The 27,601-nt window shown below is 39.2% G+C and overlaps 1 protein-coding gene and 1 long non-coding RNA gene across 2 annotated transcripts; one reads left to right on the forward strand and one right to left on the reverse strand.

Annotated features, from left to right (window-relative positions):
• Window positions 1–667: 667 nt before the first annotated feature.
• PIP4P2 (phosphatidylinositol-4,5-bisphosphate 4-phosphatase 2) lies at window positions 668–24,710 on the reverse strand. Its single transcript, XM_053996443.1, has 7 exons — window positions 24,520–24,710; window positions 18,542–18,690; window positions 17,028–17,134; window positions 15,198–15,321; window positions 9,385–9,437; window positions 3,440–3,530; window positions 668–2,266 (listed from the first exon to the last, which is right to left on the reverse strand). Exons 1-7 carry the CDS (start codon window positions 24,623–24,625, stop codon window positions 2,123–2,125), a joined length of 774 nt encoding a protein of 257 aa, XP_053852418.1. The 5' UTR covers window positions 24,626–24,710; the 3' UTR covers window positions 668–2,122.
• Window positions 24,711–24,857: 147 nt separating this feature from the next.
• On the forward strand, window positions 24,858–25,540 carry LOC128817702 (uncharacterized). The gene is made up of 2 exons (XR_008440262.1): window positions 24,858–25,113; window positions 25,284–25,540. It is a non-coding gene; the product is annotated as an uncharacterized LOC128817702 (long non-coding RNA).
• Window positions 25,541–27,601: the final 2,061 nt, after the last annotated feature.

Below are 27,601 nucleotides of genomic sequence, written 5' to 3' on the forward strand. Positions count from 1 at the left end.
TTTTATAGAAATAACTACTGTGTTTTACTTTGCAAAAGGAAGTAGTAGTAAACATTGTGCTAGTACCCTGATCCAGACAAAAGTGAGTTGCTTTGTCCATGTATCATCCATTCTGCTGAAAAAGGTTGAGAAGAAACACAAGACAGGAAATAAAGTACAGCTTAGCACAGGGGAGAAAAGTACAAATTCCTTTGATTCACTAAAATAACATTATACCCAACCCCCTCCCACTCCCACCCTCACTGAAGTTACAAAAGCAGTGGATTATTTTCTGTATAGCCCTAGCCTACTTTATTTCACAATGTGGAGTGCAGGCAGTATTTTGAAACACAAAGTACCAGGAAAGAGGCAAATGAATATAGCAAATCTCAACAGTGAAGGGATGTAAAAAGCACTAGGAAAAGAAGGGAGTATATTAGCCCATCAGTAAGCCATTGACTCAAGAAAATAGAATCCCAACAGTGGTTTCATCCCTTATTTATGTCCTCACTCTCCCTAAAACATCAAGATAATTGCAATTTGTTATTGCTCTCTTATATTCCTGAGGCTGCCATTTGTCAAAAATGCAGAGCTCACCTTTGGTGTGCAACACTTTTGTGGTTCCTATATCATATCAACAAATTTGTCCACTTACAAATTTTTATATACACATAAATAACAAAATACATTTAAGTTTGAATAATAATCTTTATTTCTTTATTAGCTTATTTGTAAAAGTTACATTGTAATCCTGAGCTACTGCTTTTATACATTTAGCGTCATACAAAGACAGATCATTTACAGTTCAATCATTTACATTTATTGTGCTCCAAAATCCTTATCTGAATATCATTTTGACTTAGCAGGAACATAGATAATTTAAATTACATGTATCCCTGAAACATCCATATTAATTTACCCATCTGACCCCATTAGCTAAATTACTAGTTGTCTAAATCACTCAGGACATTCCTTCTGAATTTAGCAAAAACTTGTTTAAAATTATAAAGATGGGCAGTGCAAGAACTGGTCCCTCAATCCTTTGTGAATACATCATTAGAAAAAACTTTCTGTTTCCGTATTCTCTTGGCAAGTCAGTGCTAAATTGATTAGATGTACTTTGATGGAATGGTCCAAGTAATAGTTTACTAATTTCCTTATTACAGCAGTTAATGAGAATTTACAGTGTCTCCCTTTGCAGTGACCAGTGTCATAACTCTCCCAAGAAGGGAAAATCTGATGTGATCAAAGGAAAGTTAGAGGTAACCCATCACCATCTTATTGTCATCTACATGACACTGAAGTTTTACAAACCAAGTCATATGAAATGCTTCCCTTAGACCCTGTAAAGGAACTTGTATGAATAACCAGAGCTAAGTTCCATAATCCGAGCATGGCTTTTAGGATTTGCCAGTTAAAAAAAAAAACAAAACGAAACAACAACCAGAACAAACCAAACCCAAAACCTCAGTTCCAGGATCCTTGAGGAAAAAGCATTTATCCTAACTGAAATCCAACCCTGGATAAATGGAAATTTAATTGGACTACCAAAATAGCATCTCTTTACCTGAAAATCTCCAAGCATACAGTGTTTACAAATGTCTCTCTAGCAACAGTGTCAGTCTTTTAAACACTTACAACTTTCATTTCCTGAATAAGGTCACTATGATCTTAGGCAAAAGATGCAGTAAAGCAGTTCAAGCAAAATGCTTATTGCTTAGGTTTTAAAGCAAGCCACTTGAATATAATTTTAGTTAAAACGTTAAATACAAACGTGAAGCTACTGTAGAAACACTTATAAACACTCTTGCTTTTGAATTCTGATAATCTAGAAAAATGGCAGACGGATTTTAACATAACAAAGGAAATGTAAAACTTAATACTGTCTGTTGAAATAAAATTCAACACCTATAAAGACAGAGTTATGAACATGTAAACACAGCTTTAGTATTCAGAGCTAGGGAATCTAGCAGCAAAACAAACTATTTGCATATTATGTAGTGCAATGAACATTTGTTCTTAGAGACCCCCCAGTCTTTAAACTACTTTGAACAGAATGGAATCCTTACAGGAAAGGTTTTAAAAGTGTCCAAGATGTAATATCCAGAACTACTAGATGTTCGTCTCTAACCTAACAATTTCTCTATGCAAAACTGTGTTCTGGATAGCTGACTTTAATGGCTCCCCAGTAGCAGGCTCGAATGAGGCAGATTAAACCTAAGAGATAAGCAACAGCCCAAGAAACATACGTTGCGTGAAATCGCCTGGCGAAATCTTGTGTACCAACCTAAAAAGAGAAAACAGTAGTGTCAAACATACAGCACTCTCTGTTCTTCAGGGAAGAGCAAGTCATATTAAGGAGAAGCATTTCAGCACCTTTTCAACTTGGGTAAGGGTAAATTAGGTATTTTATTAGCTTGATTTTACAAAACCATAGGATAATTGAGCTTGAAAGGGTGATCAGGAGACCTCTAGTGCCAACTCCCTAGTAAAAGTAGGGTCAACTCCAAGGTCAGACCAAGTTGTTCATGGTTTTAACCCAGCTAGGCCCCAGATAACTCCAAGGACGGAGGCTACACAAGCCTCTGGACAAGTCGAATGGAAAAACGTTTTCACATAATTTTCCAATTCAGTAAGATCATAAAAAAAGAAAATAAATTTGTCTCTCACTGTTTCTATTTCTGGCTTTGTTTTTATTAGGGAACTTGGAAAATCCTTCATAACTCATTTAAGATCACACATAAATAATTATTCAAGTTAAAACACAAGTTAGAGGCATAATGAGAATTACACATATGAATTCACTGGAGATATTTCCTCACATTAACTTTTCTGGGATTCTCAGGTAGAAAGTTGGCTCTAGTAACCTGTATGAGATACTGGTAAGCCAGATACCATTGGTTCCACTTAACAGAGTAACAACAGACTGAGCCTTCTCATTTGTAAATAGCTTATGAGCTGGTTTTACTCTTTACAGCTTTTACAAATTAAAAAGACTCATACATATTTCTAGTGCTTGGAATCCCATTCACCTCTATTGCACTAGAACTTATATTGCCTATACAGCAACACATATTTCTGGAAACATGGAAGTTTTGAGAGCTCTAGCAAGAGCAAGATGTTCCAGTATTTCTACAGTGAAGTGAACCATTTTCCATAAAACTGAAGTTTTTAGAGATGAAGCATCAAATTTAACATCAGAAAAAAGAGATTATCAAAGTGCCACAATACCTTTGTAAAAAAAAAAAAAAAAAAAAAAAAAAAAAAAAAAAAAAAAAAAAATCACTTTTCCTGCCTACTCAGATGAAGTCCAGAGTTTTAATAGAGATTACAAAAACCACACCAATTTAGGAAGTTTTACTCAAATGCTGGGAAAAGAAGAGCTGGTCAACTAAGAGAACTCCTTTGAACACACACCCTCCTGCACACAGTTGCAAATTTATCAGGGGACATCACTCACAGTTAATCCAACACCAATGAAGATGCATATCATTCCAATTGTGATATATGCACAGCAGCGCCTCCGTGGCAGCGCACTTCCAACAGAAGAACTGTTAGAAAATAAATGGTATTGTAAATTAAAAGCAAACAAAAAATCCTAAACCCAACCAACCAAGTAACAATCACCACAAAAACCACCCCTACCATCAACAGTAACTGTTCAGTCTCAACAGGGGGATGGAAAGAGAATGGCAATACACCATCTTAAGTTTACAGAGTTGAAAGCAAAGTCTACAGTCATATTACAAAGTACAAGACAGAGTCTTCATTTTTATTTTAAACAACTGTTGGTGATTATCTAGTACCTAAAAATCTAGGCGCTTACAAGAAAGGGAATGGTGTCACACCCACAGTTTGAGTGTGTCTACCTTCTGTACCCACAGTGCACCCCAGTAATTGTCTTGGATAGCCTTTGGATGGCAAAATTCAAGTTTGCTTTTCAGTTCCATGCTGCTTGCAAGACACCTTTCAGACTTTTAGTACATCAGCATATGGCTTCAATACTTCACTGCATCTAAGTAACTGAAAATAACTTCTACCACCCCTACATGTCATTAGTAACAACCTTCACTATCTATTTCTTGGATACTCAATACTGTTCAGTGACTAAACGGCTCTGAAGATAAATACAAATAATTTTAGTCACAGACTTGTAATTTTTTTCCATGTTCAACATCTCCAAATACTGAAATTCTTTAGGCCATTAAGCCAACTTGAAGAACATGGCAAGTCCTTCCTACTTTTCAATTTCACAGTTCTACCACAATTTACATGAGCTGCACAAATCACTTCTGACAACCAAGGTAAATAAATCCCCTGGAAGTTCTGTCACTCATCATCTAGACTATGAACTCCAGGACAGACAGCTCTGTCTCTACCTGCTGCATCAAGCTATTACAGTGCTTCACTCAGAATATAAACTGCAAATAGAACATTACATTATTTGTATGTTCTAGAAGCTCAGCATTGTTTAGCAAATACATCTTGAGTCACACATTTGCAATCATATACAGCTTACTAATGAAGAAAATAGGAAGAGTATTTAAGTCCACTGAAACACAGTTAAAAGGACTAGAAGCAGAAGTGTTTTTATAAAACATGTATTATCTATCTTAGAGGTGTTTTGAAGCATCCTGAAGCAAGCTAACATTAGTTATGTACTTCATCCCATTCTGGGAGATAACACACCTTTGGAAACAGTGTAATGCTTTTACTCATCTCATGATAGTTCAACTTATTCAAGATAAATGCATAACAGAAAAAAAGCACTGCTAAACAATTTAAGTAGTACATGCATCATATGATTGACCAAATTTCTGGCTCCAGTTAATTAACCACACAGCAAGGCCTCATATGCTTAGCATGTGACTAAATTTTTTAAGCATTTGTCTTAGAAAGCTTTCAAATAGATTGCTTTAAGCAGCTTTACTTCAACGTTATTTCTTTACAAGGAATTTCTGAAATGCTCCAAGAGAAAAAAACAAACAAACAAACACCACCACAGTCCTCAAGCTAACACAATGAGCTCCATCTTTCAAGGCAAGAGCTGAATAAAGTGACTACTCACAAGCCATTTTCAGAGGAGCTGGAAAAGTCCCCAAACAGTACTGCTCATTAGCTTCCATGGGGAAATTACTTCCTTAGCAAAACCTCACAATACATAGTGAATTGGGACCCTGGAGGGTGTCTGGGGTAGGATTAGGGTAAGAGAATTCCCAGTTGGGCAAATAATGGTATCTTACCCTCACACATACACCTCCAAACAGTCCCCCAAAAGCCACTCTACAGCCATTCTAGGAAAGAGACATGTTGTCCAATTCCAAGTTATATGTTTTAAAAATAATAAAACAAAACTGTACTTTTATAAAAGGGAAAAAGGGAAGAGACTGAGTTTGCCAAAGTGACCTTAGGTTCCCTCCTTTGCAGGATATTGTGGCTATGTACTCAGAGTTAATTCTATTACAGAGCTGGATACCATAGGATAAGCTGGTAAAAATGTCATGTTCAATACACCTAAAACATACATGGTATTTACTGTGCTGTGTCTTGCACACAGAGCCAAAGTTCATTCTGGGAAAAGAGACTTCCACTTTCAGAGCTGACTTACAGTCTTATTTTTGTAATCATAATATTGCTGAGTGTATTTTTCATCCATATTTTTCATGTGTCTCCTCCTATCCAGTTAAGAAAGGCTGAGGGAGAAACCATCAACTCAAATACCACAAAATAGAAATGTAAAGAATGTCTCAATTTAGCTGCTTTTCTCTTTCCACAGAAAGCAATGAATAAATAAATATATTAAAGTTTATACAGTCATGTAAGAGACCTAGGAGTCCAAATAAATCATTATTCATTTTTCACCTCCCAACAGTGATGTTAGCCACTGTCCTCCTCTAGATAGTGAGGCTTTCTCTACCCACCCCAAATTACACATAAAAGCCCCAAATTAACTTAGAATAAAAAAAGTTCAAACTCTATCCCAAAAACCTACCAACAGTGGCAACTTTGACAAGCACATCTGGCAATATTAAAAATGGGATCAAAAGAGCTTTCTTCATATTACAGAAGCAACCAATTAGTTCCACTGTGGGAATATGAGGGAACTCTCTGGAAAGCAGCAGCTCCTTCTTTCTTTCTGAGCTGCTGCTGAGGAAGCAAAGGCACCTGCCAGAACTCTGGACAGCAGCAGATGCCAAATAAAATATAATAAAATATATAATAAAATTATATAATAAAAGATGCCAAATCCAATATTTCATCAGGGAGTAATTAGAAGAGGGGAAAACTGCCACATGAGACCAAGGCTATAAAAGAAGTACCACAGGAAGGTCTCTTGCGCTCCAAGTAATAGGAATTATGACCAGGATTTCAAACATGCTTTTAAGAGGAAAATTAAAATGCCAATATTTTGAAGGTGAACAGCACTGCTGAAATTAGGCCTCCACAGTAGTAATGGGATTCCAACATCTCTCTCTTTCCTAAAAGTCCTTTTTGGGACAAAGGTGTTATAAATTCATTAGGATTCATAATTTTGGCAGACCTTAAAAAGTAAAATAGATAGGTTCTACAGGAAAAAAAAATAGATTTGACATTCTGTAATAATAACCTGTACCATTCAATTCCCTTTCTAGTAACTGAATTAATGAACTGAATTTTCTAGATGACTTAATAGACATCTTGAGAAAGAGAACAGCAAACAAAAAAACAGTTCCTGCTTCTTCATCATTAAATGATAAAATATGAGAAGCTTCCCTGAATCTCTCACTCTTGGAAAATAAGCTGAGAAACATCTGGTATTTAAAAATACAGAAGAGCACTAAATCAGCAAAAATAAACAGTTTCTCCCCCATTTCCAGGTGTCACTATAAAATACAACTGTATCATGACAATTTCCTCATTAGCTACATTTATTTTCCCAATGCAAGTAAGCGCCTGTGTCAGCAGAGCCACTACACATCAGTAAGGCTTCTGCAAACACCTTAGCTATACTGACATGACAGGTTTATAGTCCACTTCCAAAGAGATCTGGTCATTTACCAAATAAGATTTTATTCTCTATAGCACAATTAATTTCCTACATTTCCCAAGTCATTTTGCAAGACAAAACAAGTGCGTCACAAAAAGTTGTATCACAATGGTAGCACATAGATGGAATTATAAACAGACAAGAAGATCCTATTTCCCCCTACATTCAGATATGAGATACCTTTGTTTAGGTACTATGAGGCATGATGGTTTTACTTCTCCCTGAACACTGTTTCATTATTAACTTTTCCATATAATAACTTCTGATCTCCCCTGCAGTTTCAGAAGACATCCTTGATTTCAAGATCTAGTATTCATCAACCAAATGGAAGGTCACAAACAAGCTATTTGCAGAAATTCACCACAGTTTTAAAAATATTTGAAAGAAAATCATGAATCTGAAAGTGTCAGCCAATGTCTCCTTGAAAAACCTACTGTTGTAGTGATTCAAGGTGCCTTTTGCCTTAGTCTACACTATCCTTTTTTTCAGTGACAATTATCAGCTTAATCAACAGAAGGAATGAACAGTTCTACATCTGACTACTCAGCTAAGAAGTTTTGCATTAATAAGATGAAACCCTACATTCCCTTCTACTTGACTATGCTGACCTCTGACAAAGACCTGGTAGAAAGCAGGTCACCACAGTTATTTATTTCATTGTCATGACTCAAAGCTGTGTCTCACCTATGCTGTGTCCTAAATCCATGTATCAGAAACGTTTATGCTGCTGGAAGTGCAGAACTCCCAACCATCGCATCTCAAATGTGGGAAAACACCAAGCAACTCACTCAAAGCTAAATTACAATACTCCACAGTTTGGATCCTCAGCCCAAGGACGGACATGCCCACTTGTTAAAATTTGTTTTGCATTCTGCAATACAGTTGCCATGCAAGCTGTAATTATCACAAATTGCACTGCAGAGAGGCTCCCACTTTCCTGCATACGGATAGCACGCTTTGCACTTTATGGAGGAGAGCACTACAAAAAACTTTGAGTTCAGCTGGAATTTAAAACAGAAGCAACATTAATCAACAGAGGACAGACAAAAAGAACACGTGCTCTGACTTTTGACTGTTGCTTGGAGCATAGTTTATTTTGCTGCTGTTATTGTTAGGGTTGGGTTTTTTGTTTGGTTGGTTTTTGTCTTTAAGGTTAAACAACAAATTACACTGACCTAAGGAGTGTCAAGAGAAAAGCCAAGGTCAGCTAAGAAGGGTGGCATAAAATATAAAACACAATTGCAATTAGTTTTAAAATAAACCAAACAGCAAAACTCCAACATCTCCTCAAAGACTGAACAGACTTAACGTGCCAGTACACACACCCCTGCAAAGCAGCATCTCATCAAGACTGACATTATTTAACCTAAGCAAATTGGAGCATATCCACAACTCCACATCTGGTCGGTTACACCTCTGAGGTTAAACACAGCACCAGACTGACTTCTCAATCAAATACTCCAAAGAAAAGGCCATGCCCACACCTACAGTACATTTATCCTACACTTTCTCCTTCCTAAGGGACCTGCTAGTAGTTTTCCTACAACATGCAGCACAGCTGAGGTTCTCTATTCCCAGTGGAAAACACATTTGTTCCTTTAACTAGAAGTCACACTTGCCTGTCAAAGGAAGACAAATATTTAAATATATCAGCAGGACATGAATGTCTCTGAAGTAATATTTATGTCTTATTTCACACCCTGTGGCTGAGATCCCATACGAATTTCAAGTATGGTACTAGTGCAACAATTCAAATTAAGAATTCCTGAGCTCAGATAAGAAAGGCCAAACAAACACTCAAAAAGAGAGGCCCAAAAAACCCCAAACCAAAAAGCTTACAGCTCTTGTATTCTAATTTTTCTTGTTCTTCTTGAAGTAATAACAAATGAATAGACAAGTTATTCCACAGTCATTCACAAACATTAAACAAGCTAATGCATTAAGATGCTTAACACAAGTTAGTTGTTGAGTTTATAGTGTCAGTAAACCCTCTTTCAAATTAAGACAAGATTATTTCCTTTCCTCCCTTTACAATAAAGCAATTCAAGTTCTACCTCTAAAGATGACATCTGATTACTAGTGTATGAAGAGGTAAAATTTCAAGGACATAAAATGTTAATTTTAACAACCTATTCCTGTCTATTGTTAGTAGCTTATTTTGGCCTCTATCAATTCAGAGATTTTCATAAATGCAAGTGGATATGTCAAAGCTACTGATTTCTGCATGAAGAATGGAGAATTCATGTGCACACAGTATCTTCAGCCTTGAAGTTCAGATGAGTACAGCAATATAATCAGCACAGCCAACACAAAGACTTACAGAAGAAACACTGGCTACTTCACTGTAATTTACATAATCTTGCTTTCAGAGAACTTACATTTTTTTGCAGTGTGGGCATTTTGCTAGTGTGTTAAACCTCAGTTCCATCCACTGTAAAAAGAGAAAAAGTAAAAGGTTGAAAAGCAAACCTGAGAAAATGTTTGTTGCACTTCATGTTAAATGTCACTAGGAAAACATTTTTCTTCTCAGACTCTTTGACTTGTTTTTTGTTTTCTTCTATAAATGGGATGCCCTTTTGTCAATGGCAACATCGGATGTGGATTTCCATGTGAACATTTCCCATGACTTGCCTTACAGTATTACAAAATTTGCTTGACATAATGTGGTTGCATCCACAGGCGTAGTATGGGCAACATAATATTAATAGGTTTTCTTCTCTTACTTAAACACTATGAATATATCCTGAATAAAAATAAGTGTGCTTTCTTTGGCACAATTACAGACAGAAGTATTTTCCAATCTTTTCCCAACCTTGCATCATTTATGAAAATTAAGTTATGGGAATACAGAAAGATGTTTAAAGAATATTTAAGAAAGCAGATATCAGGTTTTACATCAATGAAATAGAGAACACTACTGGCTACTTTGTATGACTGTTAAAAAGATGATATGTACAGCTGTACATGGTAGGGTCACCCCATCCCACACTCAGACTAAAACCTAAGTAAGAAACAGCCTTAGTGAAAGCAATGCCTAGAACTAACTCAACCGGGGGATACAAAGCGATATATTCAAAAACAGCAGGTTCTGCTAAATTTCGTTCTGTGATAATGCAAGCATTAAACAAGCATTTTAAACATGTTTGCCTTGATCAAGGGAATAAGGCTCTTTTTCCTCTCCCTGTAAGCAGTTATTTTCTAACTGCAGCTCTCTTCCCTTGCCTTTCTCAAGTGGAGGGTAGTTGGAAGTTTTCTTGGTGATGCAAAAAAAATCACGCCGCAAGTTAAAAGCAGGGGAAGAAGCCACAGTGCAGATCCCCAGTGCCTCCATGAGGCCCTGCCTTATCTCTGTGAGAAATCTGAAGCTGTCCTAATTTAGTGAAAGTGTTATAACTGCTACAGCCACAACTCAAAATCAGAGCCCATCCTCATATGGAAAACAGCACCAACCTACAGCAAGCACCATTTAAATGCTGAGAAGAAATTAATGATTTAATGAGCAAAGATGTGTTTTCTCATGCCTTGTCGGTATGAAGAGATTTTGCTGTGAGCAAGGTTTCGAACTGTGGTATTTATTGAGCATTTTCCTACCTCTTGAGTATCTCCCTCAGTTTTTTTGTTTTTTTTTTACTTGGGGATAAATCTCCACTAAAAAGAAATCCATCTTTTATTTTCCTGTTCTGAAATATCCATTTACACATTTACAGGACAACTATGTAACCAGTATTATTTGTTTACAAAACTTGACCAAACTGATTTAGCAGAGTTTTATTTTATTCCTTAATAAAAATTTTGTAATGCTCCCTAACCAAGCAAAGCTTTTTAAGAGCATTAATTCTACTTCCACATTCCTGGCAGAGGAGCAAGTTAAGTATTTTTCTGCATACCTTTCAAAAACCTACTCAATTTCTCTTAATTCTACACAGTGAAAGTGGGATAAAATGCAATTATCAGTTTTGGAGATGGAGAGAGACCTCACCAGAGCAGTTATTTCAGCTTTTTAAACTGCAATTCCAGAAATAAAAGGAAGTCTAATTCCAGGATCTATATTCTACCTAATTGTAATTCAACTTCACTTTTATACACCAGTTTCAATTCTATATCACAGTATAGGCAACTCCATTTCCTTGGCTACTCATTAATGATCTTTCCAGAGTTTTAAGATTTCTAATTATTAGCCCAAATTATTAATGGCTACAAACTCAAATGCATTTGGGCTCCAATTATTGATGGAAAAAGGAGTCAGCAATAATCTGTTTTCATTGAGCGATACCTGGAAACAACAAAAGCAGTAGCTGTTATGATGCCTTTTATACAAACCAGAAGTATTTGTAGAAAAAGAGCAACACTGTGACAAGACTTTCAAAGTACAAGAACTCAAATCATATTAGCACAGTGGGGAAAGGTTATGTTTGTGTACATTCTAAATCATGATTAAGCTGGCATTTTTTACCCATGCTCCAGAGTGCTTTGAAGTACCTAATATTGATTCATGTTGTTAAGAAGTTACAGTTACATGAAATTTAGCTCTCTGTTGAGAATACAATGATTTTTTTTTTTTTAATTGGAACAATACAATATATACAGCCCAAATCCCTGGTTAGATGTACTGAAACACAGATGAAGAGATAAGGAATACAAAACTCATCAATATGTCAACTGTGGACAAAACCAGACATCCATCAAAGGAATGATTAGAAGAATAGTCAGACATTTTCCTTCAAAGCCTACAATAGTTCTCAGTGCATTCAACACAAGACAGTGAAAAAAAAAAGGCCAAAACAAAAGACATATGTACATAAATACATACACTGTCCTACATACAGCTACTGATGCAAAAGAAGCTTCCTCTCCATTCCCTTCTGGTCCTTTGGGAAAGCAAAATACTTTCACAAACTAAAACGTATCTTATTTTTCTGAAAAGTTTAATGGGTTTTCTATTCAATTATTTCAGAAGAAATAATTTTCATATTTGATTACTTTAAAAAAACAAAATTGACAAAGCATAGTGCTTAGCCTGTAGCCTGTGGCTTCCATAGCTTGTTCCTGGCTTCTTGTCCCTGAGGTTCCTCCGAAAACAGGACAGTAGCAGGAAGATGGCAGACAGGGGGAGGACACAGGGACAGCCCTCCCTTGACCCCCATTTCCAAAGGCAACTCAGCCACTCACAGCCACAGACCACAGCAGGTAGAGGTCCCTCAGAGAGGAGTAGCAGGGGATGACTTACTGCTGGCAAAAAAGAGTAACTGCACAGCCCAAGCCCAAAAGCTCTCAAAACAGCCCAAATGAGAGCAAACTCATATTCAGCAACACAGTTAAACCTCCCTCTTCCTGCCCTCTTTTTCTATTCTATCCCTTTTTCCACTTGTCAAGTCCAAACCTGCCAGAAACAGTAGAAACCTTAACACAGAAAGAACTTCTATCAGGTTACCAAGGGAAAAAAAAAAATCTGATTAACAAGATGTGAAGTATCGATAGTTTGGCTACAATTTCACTTCAGTACTAAGCCATTCTTCCAGCTGAGACAGAGAAACTTTAAGGCACTCCATAGCAAGGAGTGTGGTTTTCATAATTTGTGAAAAGAACTCCACCATGTGCAGAGGCAAGCAAAACACAGTCATGTTTTCCAGTGGAAAAAAAAGGTGGTGAACAAGCTGATGCTCTTAGAAGAACACAGAACATGACAATTCGACTTTTCCATCCCAGGGATTCTAGCTTTGCTTGTCTATTTTATTTATTTTTTAACTGCCAAGTAAAGTAAAAGGGATAGCCTACTGAGCTGCTGAGAGATGTATCTAGCACTACATATTTTCTTCACAACATGGAGATATCAAAAGGCAGAAATACTAACTCAAAAACTGAACTTCCAGGCTGGCCAAAACACTTTTTTGTTGCTTCTCTGCTCATTCTCAAATCCAAGCAATTCCCTGATTTTTCTTAACTAAAATTTTTATTTTTCAGAATCTCAGACATAATTACAGAAAAAAAGTGGAAGCAAAAGACTGGTGGGAAAGCTGTGTAATATGAGGTAAAAAACACTTTGTTTCTTGATAACTCAGCATAAAAAAATAGCAAGCTTCCAATTTCTAATGGTTCAGAGAGTTGCTTTTCAACATATCATGAAGTGACAAATTGATCTTATCCTGGCAGAGAGGACTACAAAGTTCAAAATGTTGCAGTTCCCTAGAGCAGCCAGAAGATAGGAACTTGCATATACAAATCCCAAACTAGAAAACTTAGCCTTTTAAGGCATAATCTAGTAGTTATGGGCAAATCCAGACTTTATGGATTTGTTTTTTTTTCCCTTATGTTCACCTGAAGTAGTTCATAGTGTAAACTACAAAGTTAAACTGGACTGTACTTATATAAAGTAAATAGGTGATCAAGACAAGTAAAACTCCCATGCCTGTGAAAGTCCCTCCAGATAGGCCAAAAAGAAAAGGCAAACAGAAAACCCACCTCAGCTATCTTCAGTTTCAGACTACTGTTCTTTAGCAAGGGTTATAAGAAATTATGTGGTTTTTAATATATAGGCTGCATTAATAGACAGAATATTTCTAAAGCATCTGCTCCAGTTAGCACATTACTTGTACATTCCTCATCGTACTCCTATTTGCTTTCAGAAAAAAAAAAAAAAAAAAAAAAGAAAAGAAAAGAAAAGAAAGAAGCATAAGGGCCATCTCCAGCTCCCTGCACTCATCACTTACTATAATAGTGAAGACATTACAGCACACCTGTCCTGGATTCAGATTCAGCTGGGAGTATTAATTTTCTTTTTAATAGCTGGTACAGTGCTCTTTTGGATTCAGTAACAATGTTGGTAACAAGCTAAGGTTTTAGTTGTTGATAAGCAGTGTTTACCCTAAGTCAAGGACTTTTCTGTTTCCCATGCTCTGCCAGCAAAGAGGTGCACAAGAAGCTGAGAGAGAGTACTGCCAAGACAGCTGAGCTGAGTTGGCCAAAGGGATATTCCATACCATAGAACATCATGTTTGATGGGAGTTGGCTGGGAGATAATGATCACTCCTGGGGCACTGGCTGGGTCAGCAGGTGGTGAGCAATTGTATTGAGCACCACTTATTTCTCTTGGGTTTTAGTCCTCTCTTTTCATTACTATTATCATTGTTATTATTATCATTAGCAATATTCTTTTTCCATTTCAATCATTTAATTGTTTTTATCTCAACCCACAATTTTTACCATTTTCCCAGTTCTCCTCCCCACCAGGGCAGGGGGGCTGGGTGGTGTTTGCAGTGAGCAAGCAGCTGCGTGGTACTTTAGCTGCTGGCTGGGGTTAAGCCACAAAAGCACCTCACTGATTCATAAACCTGAAGTGACTTGAAGGCACAAGCCTATTCCATTACAGAGCCTACCACAAGCCAACCCTTCTCTCCCTGCTGGTACAAGATGACATTGAATGGCATCCCCCAAGCTTCCCTTTTCCTTGCACAACATGCACTTGAGTATTCTCTGATCTTAATGTCTCTCATACTCCTTTGTTTCAGGAATGTGCTACCTCTCTTGTGACTTGTTTTCTTTAACTGTACCCCTTATCTAGTAATTTCCTACAACTCACAAACCTGAAAGAGATTCAGTCACTGCTGGATGATGAAGCCAAAACTAGCTTACTTGTATATTGCAATCAAAATTCAAGTGTGCCAGCACCTTGTCCATTTAGAAGATTACAGAGAGTTTAACAGCAGAAGAGCATTTGTGCATCCTTCCACTTCAAAAATGGGATCAACTGGCACTCTCACAAATCAACCAAAACCTCTAGTTCTCCAACAACCTACAGATAAGCCAATGGCAAGTCCCATAATCAACAGCTTTCTGGAGCTCATACAGCAGTGACAGAACTGCTCTCTTGGCCACTGCAGAACACAGCCACCATTGCAAACCTAAACAGAACCTGGAAGACCAACTTCCTCTTCCAGCACTGCCCACTCTCACATCACGAAACAATAAGACATGGGCTTTAACTATCCACGTACAGAAAGACTGTTAAAAAGTTTTCTTGAAATACATATAAAGATAACTAAATACAGACCAAACACTCATAATAATGAGTAAAGAAGTTTTAGTTCCTCAATAATGCCAGAGACTGAGGCAATACACTCTTAAAACTGCTTACAACAAACAGCTTGAGGGATAGCACAGTGAGGCAAGAAGGAGAATCTGATGCTTTACTTACAAGGAATGTATTTCCACAGTGCCCACACACCACTCTAGTTCCATCTGGTGGAACTGGCAAGGCAGGTTGAGCTGGCTGCTCCTCTGGAATCAGCATTACTGGACCAAGAGTAATGATGCGTCTACTGTGTTAAGAACATTAGATACACATGTAATTAAGTTAGCGAAAGAGAAGGACGATGTGTTCAAGCAGTTAGCTCAGTCACTACCAAATATTTTTTTTACATGTTTAAACTATAATCTACTTGTTAAACAGCTGATGCACCCAGTTTTGGTTGCTCTCCAAAGCATTTTCAGTTTTAAAAATATTCTCTTTCCCTATAAGATCAGCCATAGAAGCCCAAACCCAATATCAAAGACCTGAAAGCATATGACAGACACGCTCCTCAGAAAAATGAAAACTTAATACCCAGGCTGAGCAAGCCTGAGAATTGAAATGTACGTACCCATGTGAAACATGTAGAAAGAGTAAGGATCTTCCATAACCTAGTTCTCCTTCCCACACTACTGACAATCACGTCAATATAAGAAGCATATCCATACTTGTTCAGTAAAAATTCCATTCAAATTGAGTAAACTAAAAAGGAAAACCACCCTAGGTTGACTAAATAAAATCTATTTACTCTAAAGTTAAGTATTTGGTTTTATGTTCAGTGTGTCGCCAGTTTAGTTACACAATTTGTCAGTCCAAAACAACAGTACCCAAATTAACCAACTCAGAATGAGGCTTCTTAGAATGAAAAAAGCGAAGGGGAAAATTAAAGCAATATTTAATTTGCATTGCATCTCTTCCATATACAACCAAAATTGTATTGTGAATGGTTTTCCTTCAATCTGGAGTCTTCCATTTAGGTCAGACTCCCAGCTTTCTCCTTCAAAGTACACTACACCAATTTTGCTCAGTTTCTAGCAAGACAAATACACAGGCTATCTAAGGAAAACTGCTTGCACGTATGATTTTGAGACTATTTTAATGAAGTTAAGAAACTTCTAATTTAGTTTAGTTACCAACCATGTGATATATTATAACTGAACTATCCCATGAACATTTTTGCACTCTGAGAAAATGTTTGGAAGTCCTACCCAACCAAGTGTTAGTAAAAATGAGTAATTCCCACAAGTCTCAAACTATGTTTCAAAACCAGTATGGCCAATAGACTGGTGACTAACTAGGGCACTTGTTGGGGTAGAACTCCCCTCCACATATCTGCAGACTCAGCCTTCCTCCCCATTTCTCCTGTTAGAGCTGCACCACTTCCAATCAAACTCCTCCTACCTCAGTGGAATCTTTAACACTTTAAGCCCAATGGTAAGAGCAATCACTATGGCAACCACAATTGCTTCTTTTATAACAAGTGTGCACATTAAATTTGAGAACTGAAAGGAGAATGAAAACTCAGCATAACTAAGCTACTACTCCATCTCCCATCTCACTCCAAATCCCTACTCTGAACTTAGCCAAGTGAGTATTCTGTGTGGTTACAATAACTAAGTCTCCAAGAAATTATGAATGTTAAGTACCAGAAATGAGAAGTCAATTTTCTTCTATTGTTCTTTATATTACTTTTGCCTTACAAGTAGTTATATAATGGGACACACACATCTGAGACTTAAAGAAAATGAAGAAACTTTTTTCTTCTTTAATTTTAAAAAATATATTCAAAATGGACACTAGCACTACCTGTGTCTGCAGCAATTCAGTAATGCTCTGTAAGTGTCCATGTAAAGAGACCGAGGCTTTGAACCTCTTTTAGTTTTAAATACTCAACTCAAAGACAACAGTTGCTTTAGAGAAAACCATCTCAAGGCACTGTAAGTGTTTTATTCTTACCAGTTTGGTCTTGGACAGCCTATTTTCCGAGATGTATCCTTACAGATAAGGAGACAGTTACATTGACATCTAACATACTTCTTCCCTGAAGGAGGATTTTTGATTGGCTAAACAAAAAAAAAAAAAAAAAAAAAAAAAAAAAAACCCAAAAAAAAACAAAACAAAAAAAAAAAAAAACACCAGAGAACACACATGAGAAGTCATAGCAATTCACTTTTTTCCACATAACAGGAAGACAAAGCAGAAAAACTTCAGTGAAAAGTTCTTGTTAACAGAAATATACTTCCTCTTACAGAAGAAACTTCAGAGTCAACACAAAATTCAAATTTTTTTCTTTCTTAAGAAATGAAAATTTCCTTAGTAGAACAAAAAATTTCTGCAAACTCATGGAAAAACATTCGTATTTTAGCAATGACAATTCAAGGCTTCAGTTAAGTTTGGTTTTTTTTTAATGTGAGTTTAAATGGTGATATATTTCTAAAAAAACCACCCAAAACCAGTCAAAACATCAAACAACCCTTCTTGCCTGGTACAATGGCTTTATTCAACAGTGAAAGGATCACAGTCTGTTTCTTGGTCACTAAGAGACTATGAAGGCATCACCGAACTGTAATCCTATTTCAAACTGTACTGAAATTATCTTTCTCCAACCTGGGAGTCAAGTTCCAATGTCCCTTTCATGCAGCAAATCAAAAGGTGCACAATACTTTGTTTGGCTTGAAACATTATATATTGGAGAGGAAAGTGACTATCAGTGGCAGGTTCTCTACTCTCTCTTCTAAGTGGAAAAAAATTTCCTGCAGTTTTAAAGCTTCCTGCTTTCAGGACATAATTTAAAATTCTTTTCATATAACAAATATATAATAAATCCATGTAATAAATCTAATCCAGTGTTTTTCATACAAATGCTTGCAGAAGCTATGGAGCGCTGCAGTATCACATCCCAAAACTAAAACTGTCAGGAGGAAAAAAATAAAAGGAGGAGGCCAAATAGCGAAGACTTGAATTAAGAGGAGAAGAAACAAACCAGTCTGTTATCACTGGAAAAGAACCTAGGACTTAAACACTTCAAAGTTGTTTTACTGTGGTTTTTTACAAGCTAACCAAGTGACTGAATAGTATTTCAGGAGAAAGGCATTTATCCAGGGAAAGGTGCGGGTTCATTATTTGTTTCTCCCACATATAGAATAACTCAATTCTACACTGTTCTTCAACCCATCAAAACCAATTATATCCTTCTTTACAGAAGAGTAATTACTTAAATGACATCTTTGCTTTTTGTCCTCCTCAGGAGACATTCTGCACAGCCAGCTTGACCACATGAAGATTTATTCTAACTGCTTGTGACCACCCTCGTGCCAGCACGCCTCCACCTCGCACGCCAGCCACACTGGCAGTCAACTCGGCTGGCTTGTCCTTTTCCTTAGGGGTGGCAGGAAGGGACCCAGCTGGTCAGGTGAGGACATCAGTACTGCCCTCAGTGCCCCCCACAAAACACCAAAAATCCATTTTACCGTAGCTTCATTGCAGACTGTGCATTTAACCACATGTTGGTGTAGCTTGCCATCTAAATTGATTAGTGACTGGCACACACGGCAGTTTATCACAGGAACATTGCTGGCATCTGGACTTGCAATGGCAGTGTACGGAGGGGGAAGCTCTGCTGCAAGAGACAAAGAAATCTCAGCTGAAAAACCAGAGGATCCTAAAACGCTTCCAGCAATTATCGTTTCCAGCAGTCACAGGCTCAAAAAAGAAAAAAAAAAATCCACACCTCAAACTCAGTGCTTAGTATAAACATAGAACAAAACTAAGTTTGTTTTCTTCTTCTCCATAACTTCTGTGTACACAAACACCACCCATAGTTACAGGTAAAGCAAACCAGCAACACAAACATACAGTAAATCACCCCAGAAATCTGGATCCAACAGAACTCATCTATGTAACTTTATTTCACACCAACCTTTTGCAGTCCACAGAAAATGCATGGAGAAAAAACACTAAAAAACCCCAAACCTACTACAGATTAGTAGAGACTGGCTTTTGAAGAAAAAGACCCCAGCAAATAAAAAAAAACACAGGTAGGAAGAGTCACAAACAGCATTCACAAATATCTAAAAAGACTGAAATACAGACAAGTGTTTATCATATATTAGAAGATACTACAGGTAAAAATACAAAAAAGTCCTGTTAAGAAAACAGGTCTCAGGAAGTGGCATGAAATGCTTCTTTTTTGAGTACAACAGCAAATATATGCTGTCTTGAAGAAAAAACCCTGAAGTCGCAGAGTTTCTGCTTTTAAGGGTTTCAGATATTTTTCTTGTCCAGGAGCCAAAGTACCAATACACAAGACGGTCTTCAGTCAGTCTGGAGAGGCTGACACTAGGAAGGCTTTAATGGCCTCAGGCCTCCAGGGAAGAGCAGACTTCAGACTCCAGCTTTGTCAGTCTTGAGCCCACATCCAAACAGGGAGGAAACACTGAAGATTCTCTGAGGCTTAAGAATCCATGGAAGGAAAATAATTCAACACAGCAATCTCTCACAAGCTTATCACCACAATTCTTTGGCATATAATAGCACTGACTTTTATTTCATCAAGAAGTTCAGGACTTTTCAGGTAAGCAAATACAGAACAGGCATATTCAGTAGTTCATACTTAGCTTTTTTTAATACTAGTAGTTCAAAATGCTCTGCAGCCTTGGGCTTCAATAAGTTTTTCAAAAATTACATCCAAGCAGCTAACAAAATCTTCAGAGAAGCAATGAGAGATCAGCCTACTTCCCATTTACCAACAACACTGAACAGAGCAATATCTGCTGGAGGGTGGTGAGGGAAATCACAGGCTGCTATCAAAGCTGACAAGCCCAAGTATTAAATTTAAGCCTGTAAGAAAGCGCTCATCACTCCTCCACTGTCTTGAAGTGAATGTCATAAGCTGGAGGGATATAAGAAACCCTGTCTGCCCTTCAGATCCAAAAGTCATCACACACCTTTGAAATGCATGCTGAACAGCCATGCTGCTATTGCTCTTTGCTACTTGGTCTATATATGACCCAGACCTGTGCTTGATTTTAACTCACAGAGGCAGCAGGAAGAAGATTGATACCTTGAGAGTCTCAGAATCACATCTAATATAAGTGAGTTATTTCAGATGAGAAACAAAATTAACCTATATGCAGCAATACAACTCTGAATTCATGACACTAACTGATGCTCTGTTTCTTGAGGAAGTGAACTTTGCACCTTCAGCTCTGATACATTACTTACAAAAAACAACATCCTTAAGAAGTATCAGGAAACAGTACCGTTATTTCTTCTGTTTGTGAGGAAATACATTCTGAAAAAATGCAGCATCAAAAAAAAAATATTAAATATCAGTATTTTGCAGTACTGTGATACCCTATTTTAAGTAAGGCTGCCACACACAGGACATGAGACATTACAAGACATTAAAAAACAAACACACACAAGACAAAACCCCGAGCCACACACTTTGGCAAGTAGAAACAAGCTCAAGCCTACCAGAGCACTCCAGAAATCAGGTTAGAGTAACCATCGTGGCAAAGTCAAGGCTGCTCCAGTGGGTTCTGGCAGTCAGCAGACTGCTTAACTGCTCCTGCAGTGAGCAGCTGACACTTTCTGGCTAGGGGAACAGGCAGCCAGAAAACAAAAGGCATGTTCCAAAGACTAAATACCAGACTCTCTGTCAAGACACCTCTACAGTTCACTCCCAGCTTTAAGGTTGCTTTTCTGAAAAGCAACAATTGTTTTACAAAAGTTCTTGACTTTGTCCTCTCCATTTAAAGTGTGACAGGTCAATTCTGTGAGCTGGGAATAGGGTGCCTGTACTAAGGCAAGCAGTATCTTTAAGGGTACCAGAAAGCAAAGAGACACACAGCCACAAACATTTCCGCTTTCCACGATCCTGGAATACTTGAAAAATTGACAACCATACCTTCTAGACATTTATAATTTTCTATACCCCTTTCCAAGTGATTACTCTTATGAAGCTGGTAAACCGAGGTGTGTGAGCCCCTACACACCGTGCCAGCCACTTCTTCAGCCTCATACTGGAGCTGCTTGGCTTCCAGGTAAGCAGCCTCGCTGTTCTTGTCCTGCTGGCTCAGCAAATATCAGAGAGCAAGAGAATAATGGCTGCTTTTCAGAGCCTTGCTGCAGCAAATAACATTTGCTGCGGAGCAGAAAGCATGAGGTATCTTGGCACTGCAACCTTCATGCTCGAAGAAAACATGCATTTTGAAGAGGTCCAAAAAACAAACCAGGAGAAGCCACCAAAATTAAATATAAAGGAAAGTATATTGGGGGAGAATAAGTGGGTGGGGGATGGTAGAAAGGAAAATAAAGATATTGTCTCAGAATTAGCTGTTCATTACCCCTTAATAAAAAGGTTTCAAAGCACATTAGCATACTTTGGTATGACTTTTTTTTTTTTTTGACAGCTTGAATTTCAGGCTAACTATAATATCTAAAACCAGTTCATAAAGGTCTGTCAGTCTGTCATGCTGGACATGACTGGGTGGTAGGCAAGCTTCACATACACACCAGGAGACATGTAATTAGATAGTGAATTCCCTGCTGCTGACATACCAGTTTACAGCTATATTATCAATTTTTCTTTAAAAAACAAAAAAATGAAAACAAATAAATACCACACACACACAAAAAAAAAAAAAAACTAAAAAAACCCCAATCAAACAAAAAAACTCCAACAGGAATTAGTTCAGCAAGATTAGCAAAGTGTCCTACCATGCAGTACTTCTGACTCCCTCTTCATCCCTACAGAACAGCGATGCAATGGAAGATACCCCATTTGCAACCTGCGAAATTCCTTGTGGTGCTTGTGCACTTTCCTCCCCTGCTAGTTGAAGGGTGGAAACCACAGAGAATCGCTTGCAGCCTACCAGGGTCAAACAGAAATTAATTTTATTTGATAAAAAAAAAATAGCTCTTTATCATGGCCTGTGAGGGGGTGGGTAACGGAAAAAGTTTAATGATTGATGTCAGAGATACATTGTTAAAAACTAAGAAATCCTGGAAAAGGCCCAAAAAACCCTAAAAGAAACAAAAAAGCACTGACTAACCATCCTACTACAGGGAACAGAACTGCTAGTTTCACCCTTTGTCAATGTTGTGAAAAGTTTCTTAAATACTGTGGCCTGCATCCACACTGAAAACATTTTTTTTGCTTGCTTGCATCATTAAGAACACTGAGCCATTACCAGGATTCAACCATCCACCAGTTTACACAGGGAAGGCTCAGCTGGGTCTCAGCTGCAGCTCAGCAAGGGAAGAGAAGGCTACCTTCAAAACATGATCTCTCTAATTTAAAGTTCAGGATGATATATTGGGCACAGTAGATAATTAAAGGGATAAACCTATTAATGTACATTCAGGTGGTAGTTTTGACACAAAGGGCTTCTTCCTTCTTCCTCTGCCACTCCATCACTATCCAGCTGATGTTAATCAAGGAAGCTCTGCAGAAAGAGTTTGCTTTGGAAGCAAAGCCAATTCTTCCACAGGAATGATTCTTCCCTCTAAGTCTAGCCTTGTGCTAGGGAGAGAGACGAAGTCTGCCAGTCAGCTGGAAAGGCTTTAGCTTGCATAGATCCTTTCACTAAGGAAAGCCGACAGAGCAAGGGAAGTAGAGTTATGGGCCTGTGCCAGAGCTCTGCTGAATTCTGTTCCACAGCTGTCTTTCTGAGAGTTCTGCAGAGCAGTTCTCAAGTGCTACCTAATATGTTTACTCATGGACTGATCAAACAAGAGATATTCAACATTCAAGAAAGCTCTATGTTGGTTCCTCCTCATTTTTGGGAAGAAACCACTTATCTCAAGCACCACATCCCACCACAGGTGCCCAACCAGATATCTCAAGTAACAGATGCCCACTGAAGGCATAGGAGGACATGGCTACCAACTGAAATGAGCATTTAGAATCCAGCTCATTTCCAGGTCATGAGTTTTACCCTGGGGTCAAACAAGAGTCACTAATTTAATGCATTTTCATTACTTTTTAAATTTATAAAGACTTAAAAAAAAAAAAAACAACCAAACATCAAAAAACAGACTGAAATGTATGCAAAAGTAATGGTTTTCAGGATAAGGATCACGAATAATAAAAATATCAAACCCCAGAATGTAAACTAAGGTAGATATAAGGATTTTTGATTTTTTTTTTACTTGGGGGATAATGCAAATACTAAAAAACTGATGGCAAATAAACCCCAAAGAAAAAGCCAAAGCATCCAGCCTCTGCTGTTTTTTAAGCCAGTATTCCTTTGTCTAGTTCAAATCAAAGTAAACAGTCAACACCAGCTACAGCCCTAACTGAAATACCTTCCCATATCAAGATAAGAGAACTAGCTTTCTACAAGGTTAAACATAATTCTAAACAGACAGATGCTCACTCATTCTAGTTACATGCATGTCATGAATCTATACAGTTAATAGAAATCATTAAGAAAGGGCCAACACACTGGACCTACTGAGATAAGAATTGTAATCTTACATTTTAAAGGGTACTGCTAGCAAAGCTACACTAATCTTATTTAGTCTTCATTCCTTCAGCTTTCTCCACACCTCAAATTCTGCGCTAAAACGTTTAACTGAAAAAAAAAAAAAACCCAAAGGAAAAAAAAAAACCTAGTAATGTACTTTGGTAACATCCTGATTTGTATTTTCTAAGTAATTTTCTCCACCTACTAATTAAATAGTCAGTATTGATCAACAAGACGATTTTTCCTAAGTCTGTGCAAGAGAGATAATACCATATAATTATGCCACAACTACAGATCTGTAACCGCAGTATCGGACTTGCTTTAAAAATAAAGCCATGACCAGCTATGGCCTTGAAACGTGTTTGCAAGGACATCCTGGTGGTTTTGGACTCCAGCTACCACAGTGCACCGAGTCCCTTCGGTATTCCGACGCGACTGCCAGGACAGGCGCTGACCACACCTGGGCACCCCGGGCTGAGGCACTGCCACGCTCCCCGGCCATGGCGCCCTGCGCGCTCGGCTCCGCGCTGCGCCCCTCCTGCAGCCGCCTGTGCCCAGCTGAGCTGCTCTCAGCTCCGGATCTTCCACTTAATCCTGCTCCTAATTAATGGGGAAACCCAAGCCCAACAATTACCACGCAAGCTGCGGCATGCGAGCGAGTTATAATAAGCAGACCGGTTCGGGCTTGTTCTGCCCCTGCAAACAATTATTTTAATTTCTTTTATTTTTCCTCCTGAGCCGATCAGGCCGGAGCGCGGCGGGGAGCACGGCCTGTGCCAGGCACGGAGCGGCGTTACCTGTTGTTCCCCACCGGCGAGGGCGGGGCGGGGGCTCCCCCGCCGGCGGCCCCCGGCCCGGCCCCGCCGCCAGGGCGGGGGGAGCCCCGCACCGCCGCACCCGGGCGGAGGCGCCGCGTCCCCCGCCAGCCACAGCCACAGCGCCAGGGCCGCCCCCCGCCCGGCACAGCGCCTTACCTCGGGGACTGCTGTCCGGCAGATAGGGCGGCGCGGTCGGGGTGACATTGCCGGAGCCGGGCGCGGAGAGCAGCGGGGAGCGCTCGTCCACCCCCTCGGCGGCCATGGCTGCGGCGCGGAGGGCCCTGCCCGCTGCCGGGCGCGGGGCGGGGAGGCGGCCGGGCCGGCGGCACCGGGGAAGGGGAAGGAGCGCAGAGGAAGGGGCTGGGAATGAATGAGAGAGGGGCGGGGAGGAGGGACGGCGGGGCGGGCGCTGGGCCGGCCGGCCCCCGGCACGGTGTAATGAGCGGGGCAGGCCGGGGGCGGTGTCTGGAAGAGAAACGTAACAACCTTCTGTTGTAAATAAATTTTTCCCGGAAAAGAGTGCATTTGTTGAGATGTGTGGGTTTTTTCTGGTTTTGTTTGTTTGTTTATTTGTTCGTTTTGTTGATGTTGTTTTAAGCTCTGTGTTTGGAGATTGACATCAGTACCAGGGAAGTGCTATAACCGATTTATCTGGCACCAGTCGCCTTTTCCAGGCTCCGGGGACGCAGACGGACTGAGGCGGCACTCTCCGAGGTGACAGCGGTGGGAACCTTCAAGGAGGCTCTAAACGTGAGGAAATAAATCAACGTGTTATCAAATCTGCTGCTCAGCGGGGAAGTCTGTCCCCTGGTGATGCTGAGCTCTCAGGACGGAAGGACTACATTTCCTTCTGCCACTCGGGCACCATCTGGAAGTCTCTGGCAAAGAGGGAAAACAGCCTTCTCTGATTAATTTTTCAGACCGTACTGAGATAAAACTGATGTTTGTCCCCCTTGTGTCGTGTCCTTCTGCTGTCCGTCGGTCAGATTGCCAAGGCTGCCAGGCGGCGCCGGCACCCGTGCGATGCGATTAACCAGAACCAAACCACTCCCCGAAACGACTAACACGGAATGCAGATGTTTTTGGGTAAAGGTGAGATCATGGCCTGAGAGTTCACAGGCTGGCCATATTCCTTCTCTAATAATACAATATATAAAATAAAACAGGATTTCTTGCATCGTGTAGAAAATTTTCTGCGGGAGCTTTTTTCATATTTGAATCTAGAAAGTCAAACTGTTGTACAAAACCAGATTAATGTATATGAGAGTCTGTGAGAAATAATCAAAGGATTAAATTAAATGAGGGCTGATGTGGTTTATTTTTCGAAGATTTCAATCATTATTACTTTAATAACTGTAATACGGAATTAATCAACCAATCATTTGGTGCAAAATTGTGGTTTTGATTATTATCCTGTAGAAATAAACTGAATATGAGTGAGCTCTGATGTAAGGGATAACATGCTACAAGGCAGCTGCTGTTATTCCAGCCGTCTTCATCATGCATGAAATGCAGTAATGCTATGGCAAACTGCTTTTCTGTCAGAAAATGTGGTAACTCTCCTGCAAGATGCCTTTTTTATTATAGATTATATTGAGCTTTCAGTCGTCAATCAGCTTCAAAATAACTCTCAAGCTCAAATCAATACTTAACAGCTGCTTTTTTTTTTTTTTTTTTCCCGTGAGGATTTCTAAGGCTCAAGGTGTTTTGTGCCCCAAACTCTTTCTTTATCAGGTACCATGAGGCCAATCTTGGCAGGTCAAATGTAGGTCATAAAAGTCACCAGTAAGGTTGTATCTTTAGCACATGATTGTGCTATCACATGTTTAGTTTTCAACAAGAATACAGCTGTAGGCTTTCTTTTGGAGTCCTATTCCAGGAACCAGCAGTTGCAACCAGATTTCTTTACTATTTTTCTTGTATGGAGAAAACAGAAAAGATTTCTGTCTATTAAACTGCCAACTAGGCTGCACTCAGTTCCACCAATGCCTGGTCCATCTTGAGGCAGTTACAGCAAACTGTCTGTGTGGGACCTCCTTCTCTGAGCTGCTCTTCTGACTTGTAAACTTCAAATTCCCTCCCAGAGACCTGCAGGGAAAGCTATGTCACAACTCAGTCTGACTGCTCAAGCCTGCACCTAGAGCTGAGAATTATTGTTATTAAGCATCCCAGCATGCTGACCTATTCTTCGAAATATGACTGTCATCTAAATAAGAACCCATCTGGGATAAAAAAAAAAAAAAAATATCAACAACAACAAAAAAGCATTCCTATATCTCCTTGACTTTTCAGAGTTCTTTAAACCCTAGTCACCTGAGCTGCTATAGTGTTAACAGCAGAAATTAGCTAATAGTTCAGTCACCTGCCTCTGCTGTTCAGCATTTCATGTCCATGTGTTTAAAGGTCTACAGGACTTTCCAACCCAAACGTTGCAGCCTGATGTGTAGACCTGCTAGCATTGTCTGCTGTATCCATTGGAAGCTAGACGGTACCTAAATGTGTACCAGGAAACTAGGGGGTGCACTTGGCTGGTAACAAGCCTTCCTTGGATGCTACACAGGCTCTAAAGGAAAAATTCAAGCATCAGGTAATGCCAGGCTAAAGACAGCTGAGGCAGTGAGAACTTGCTTTCTTCCTGCTCTTCTTCCTCTGGATGCAACTGCCATATGATACATGTTTAATTAAACTACTGTGCAGTTTTCCTTCTATGAAAATCCTGCCTTCTCTGGTGGGTGGGATGCTCTGCTCTGAGCAGCCCTGCTTGTGCCTGAGCTACGCAGAAAACACATCATGGTTTGAGTTCAGTATTGTAGCACAAGCACAGGTGCTTTTCTGCACTACTTGCCCCTGAGCTCCATTGACTGGCAAGCCACAGCACGCCCTGCACATGCCTCAGCCTTTGCTGTGGTACGTGGTTGTGCTGCCAAGGCATCTTATGGGCTCCCAGCACTGAAGGCTGAATGACACAGACTGCGAATCCAAGCACGTGCCTCCATGGGAAATGCCTCCTACTGAAAACACACTGCTATGCAGCTTTGAACATGACACAGGCAAATGAACCAACTATACCTCTGAAAACGACCCTATAGAAGGTTCCTCAAGGTGTCTTCACCTGTGTCACAGAACACATGTACCACATGTACATGGAATCACACATGTACCTCTCTGTCCTGCCCCAGTCCTGTTGTTTCATATAAACTTCTGTACCCAATAAATGAGGGCTGAGCAAGGCAGCACA

The sequence above is a fragment of the Vidua macroura genome, chromosome 1, assembly GCF_024509145.1.
Source record: "Vidua macroura isolate BioBank_ID:100142 chromosome 1, ASM2450914v1, whole genome shotgun sequence".
NCBI classification, from domain to species: Eukaryota; Metazoa; Chordata; class Aves; order Passeriformes; family Viduidae; genus Vidua; species Vidua macroura.

Coding starts and splice junctions, on each gene's coding strand:
- PIP4P2 (XM_053996443.1), bottom strand. CDS start 24,625: ATGGCCGCCGAGGGGGTGGACGAGCGCTCCCCGCTGCTCTCCGCGCCC. Junction 18,691..24,519: donor GCCGGACAGCAGTCCCCGAG/GTAAGGCGCTGT, acceptor TGTCTCTTGCAG/CAGAGCTTCCCCCTCCGTAC. Junction 3,531..9,384: donor TGCCCACACTGCAAAAAAAT/GTAAGTTCTCTG, acceptor ATTTTCTAACAG/TTCTTCTGTTGGAAGTGCGC.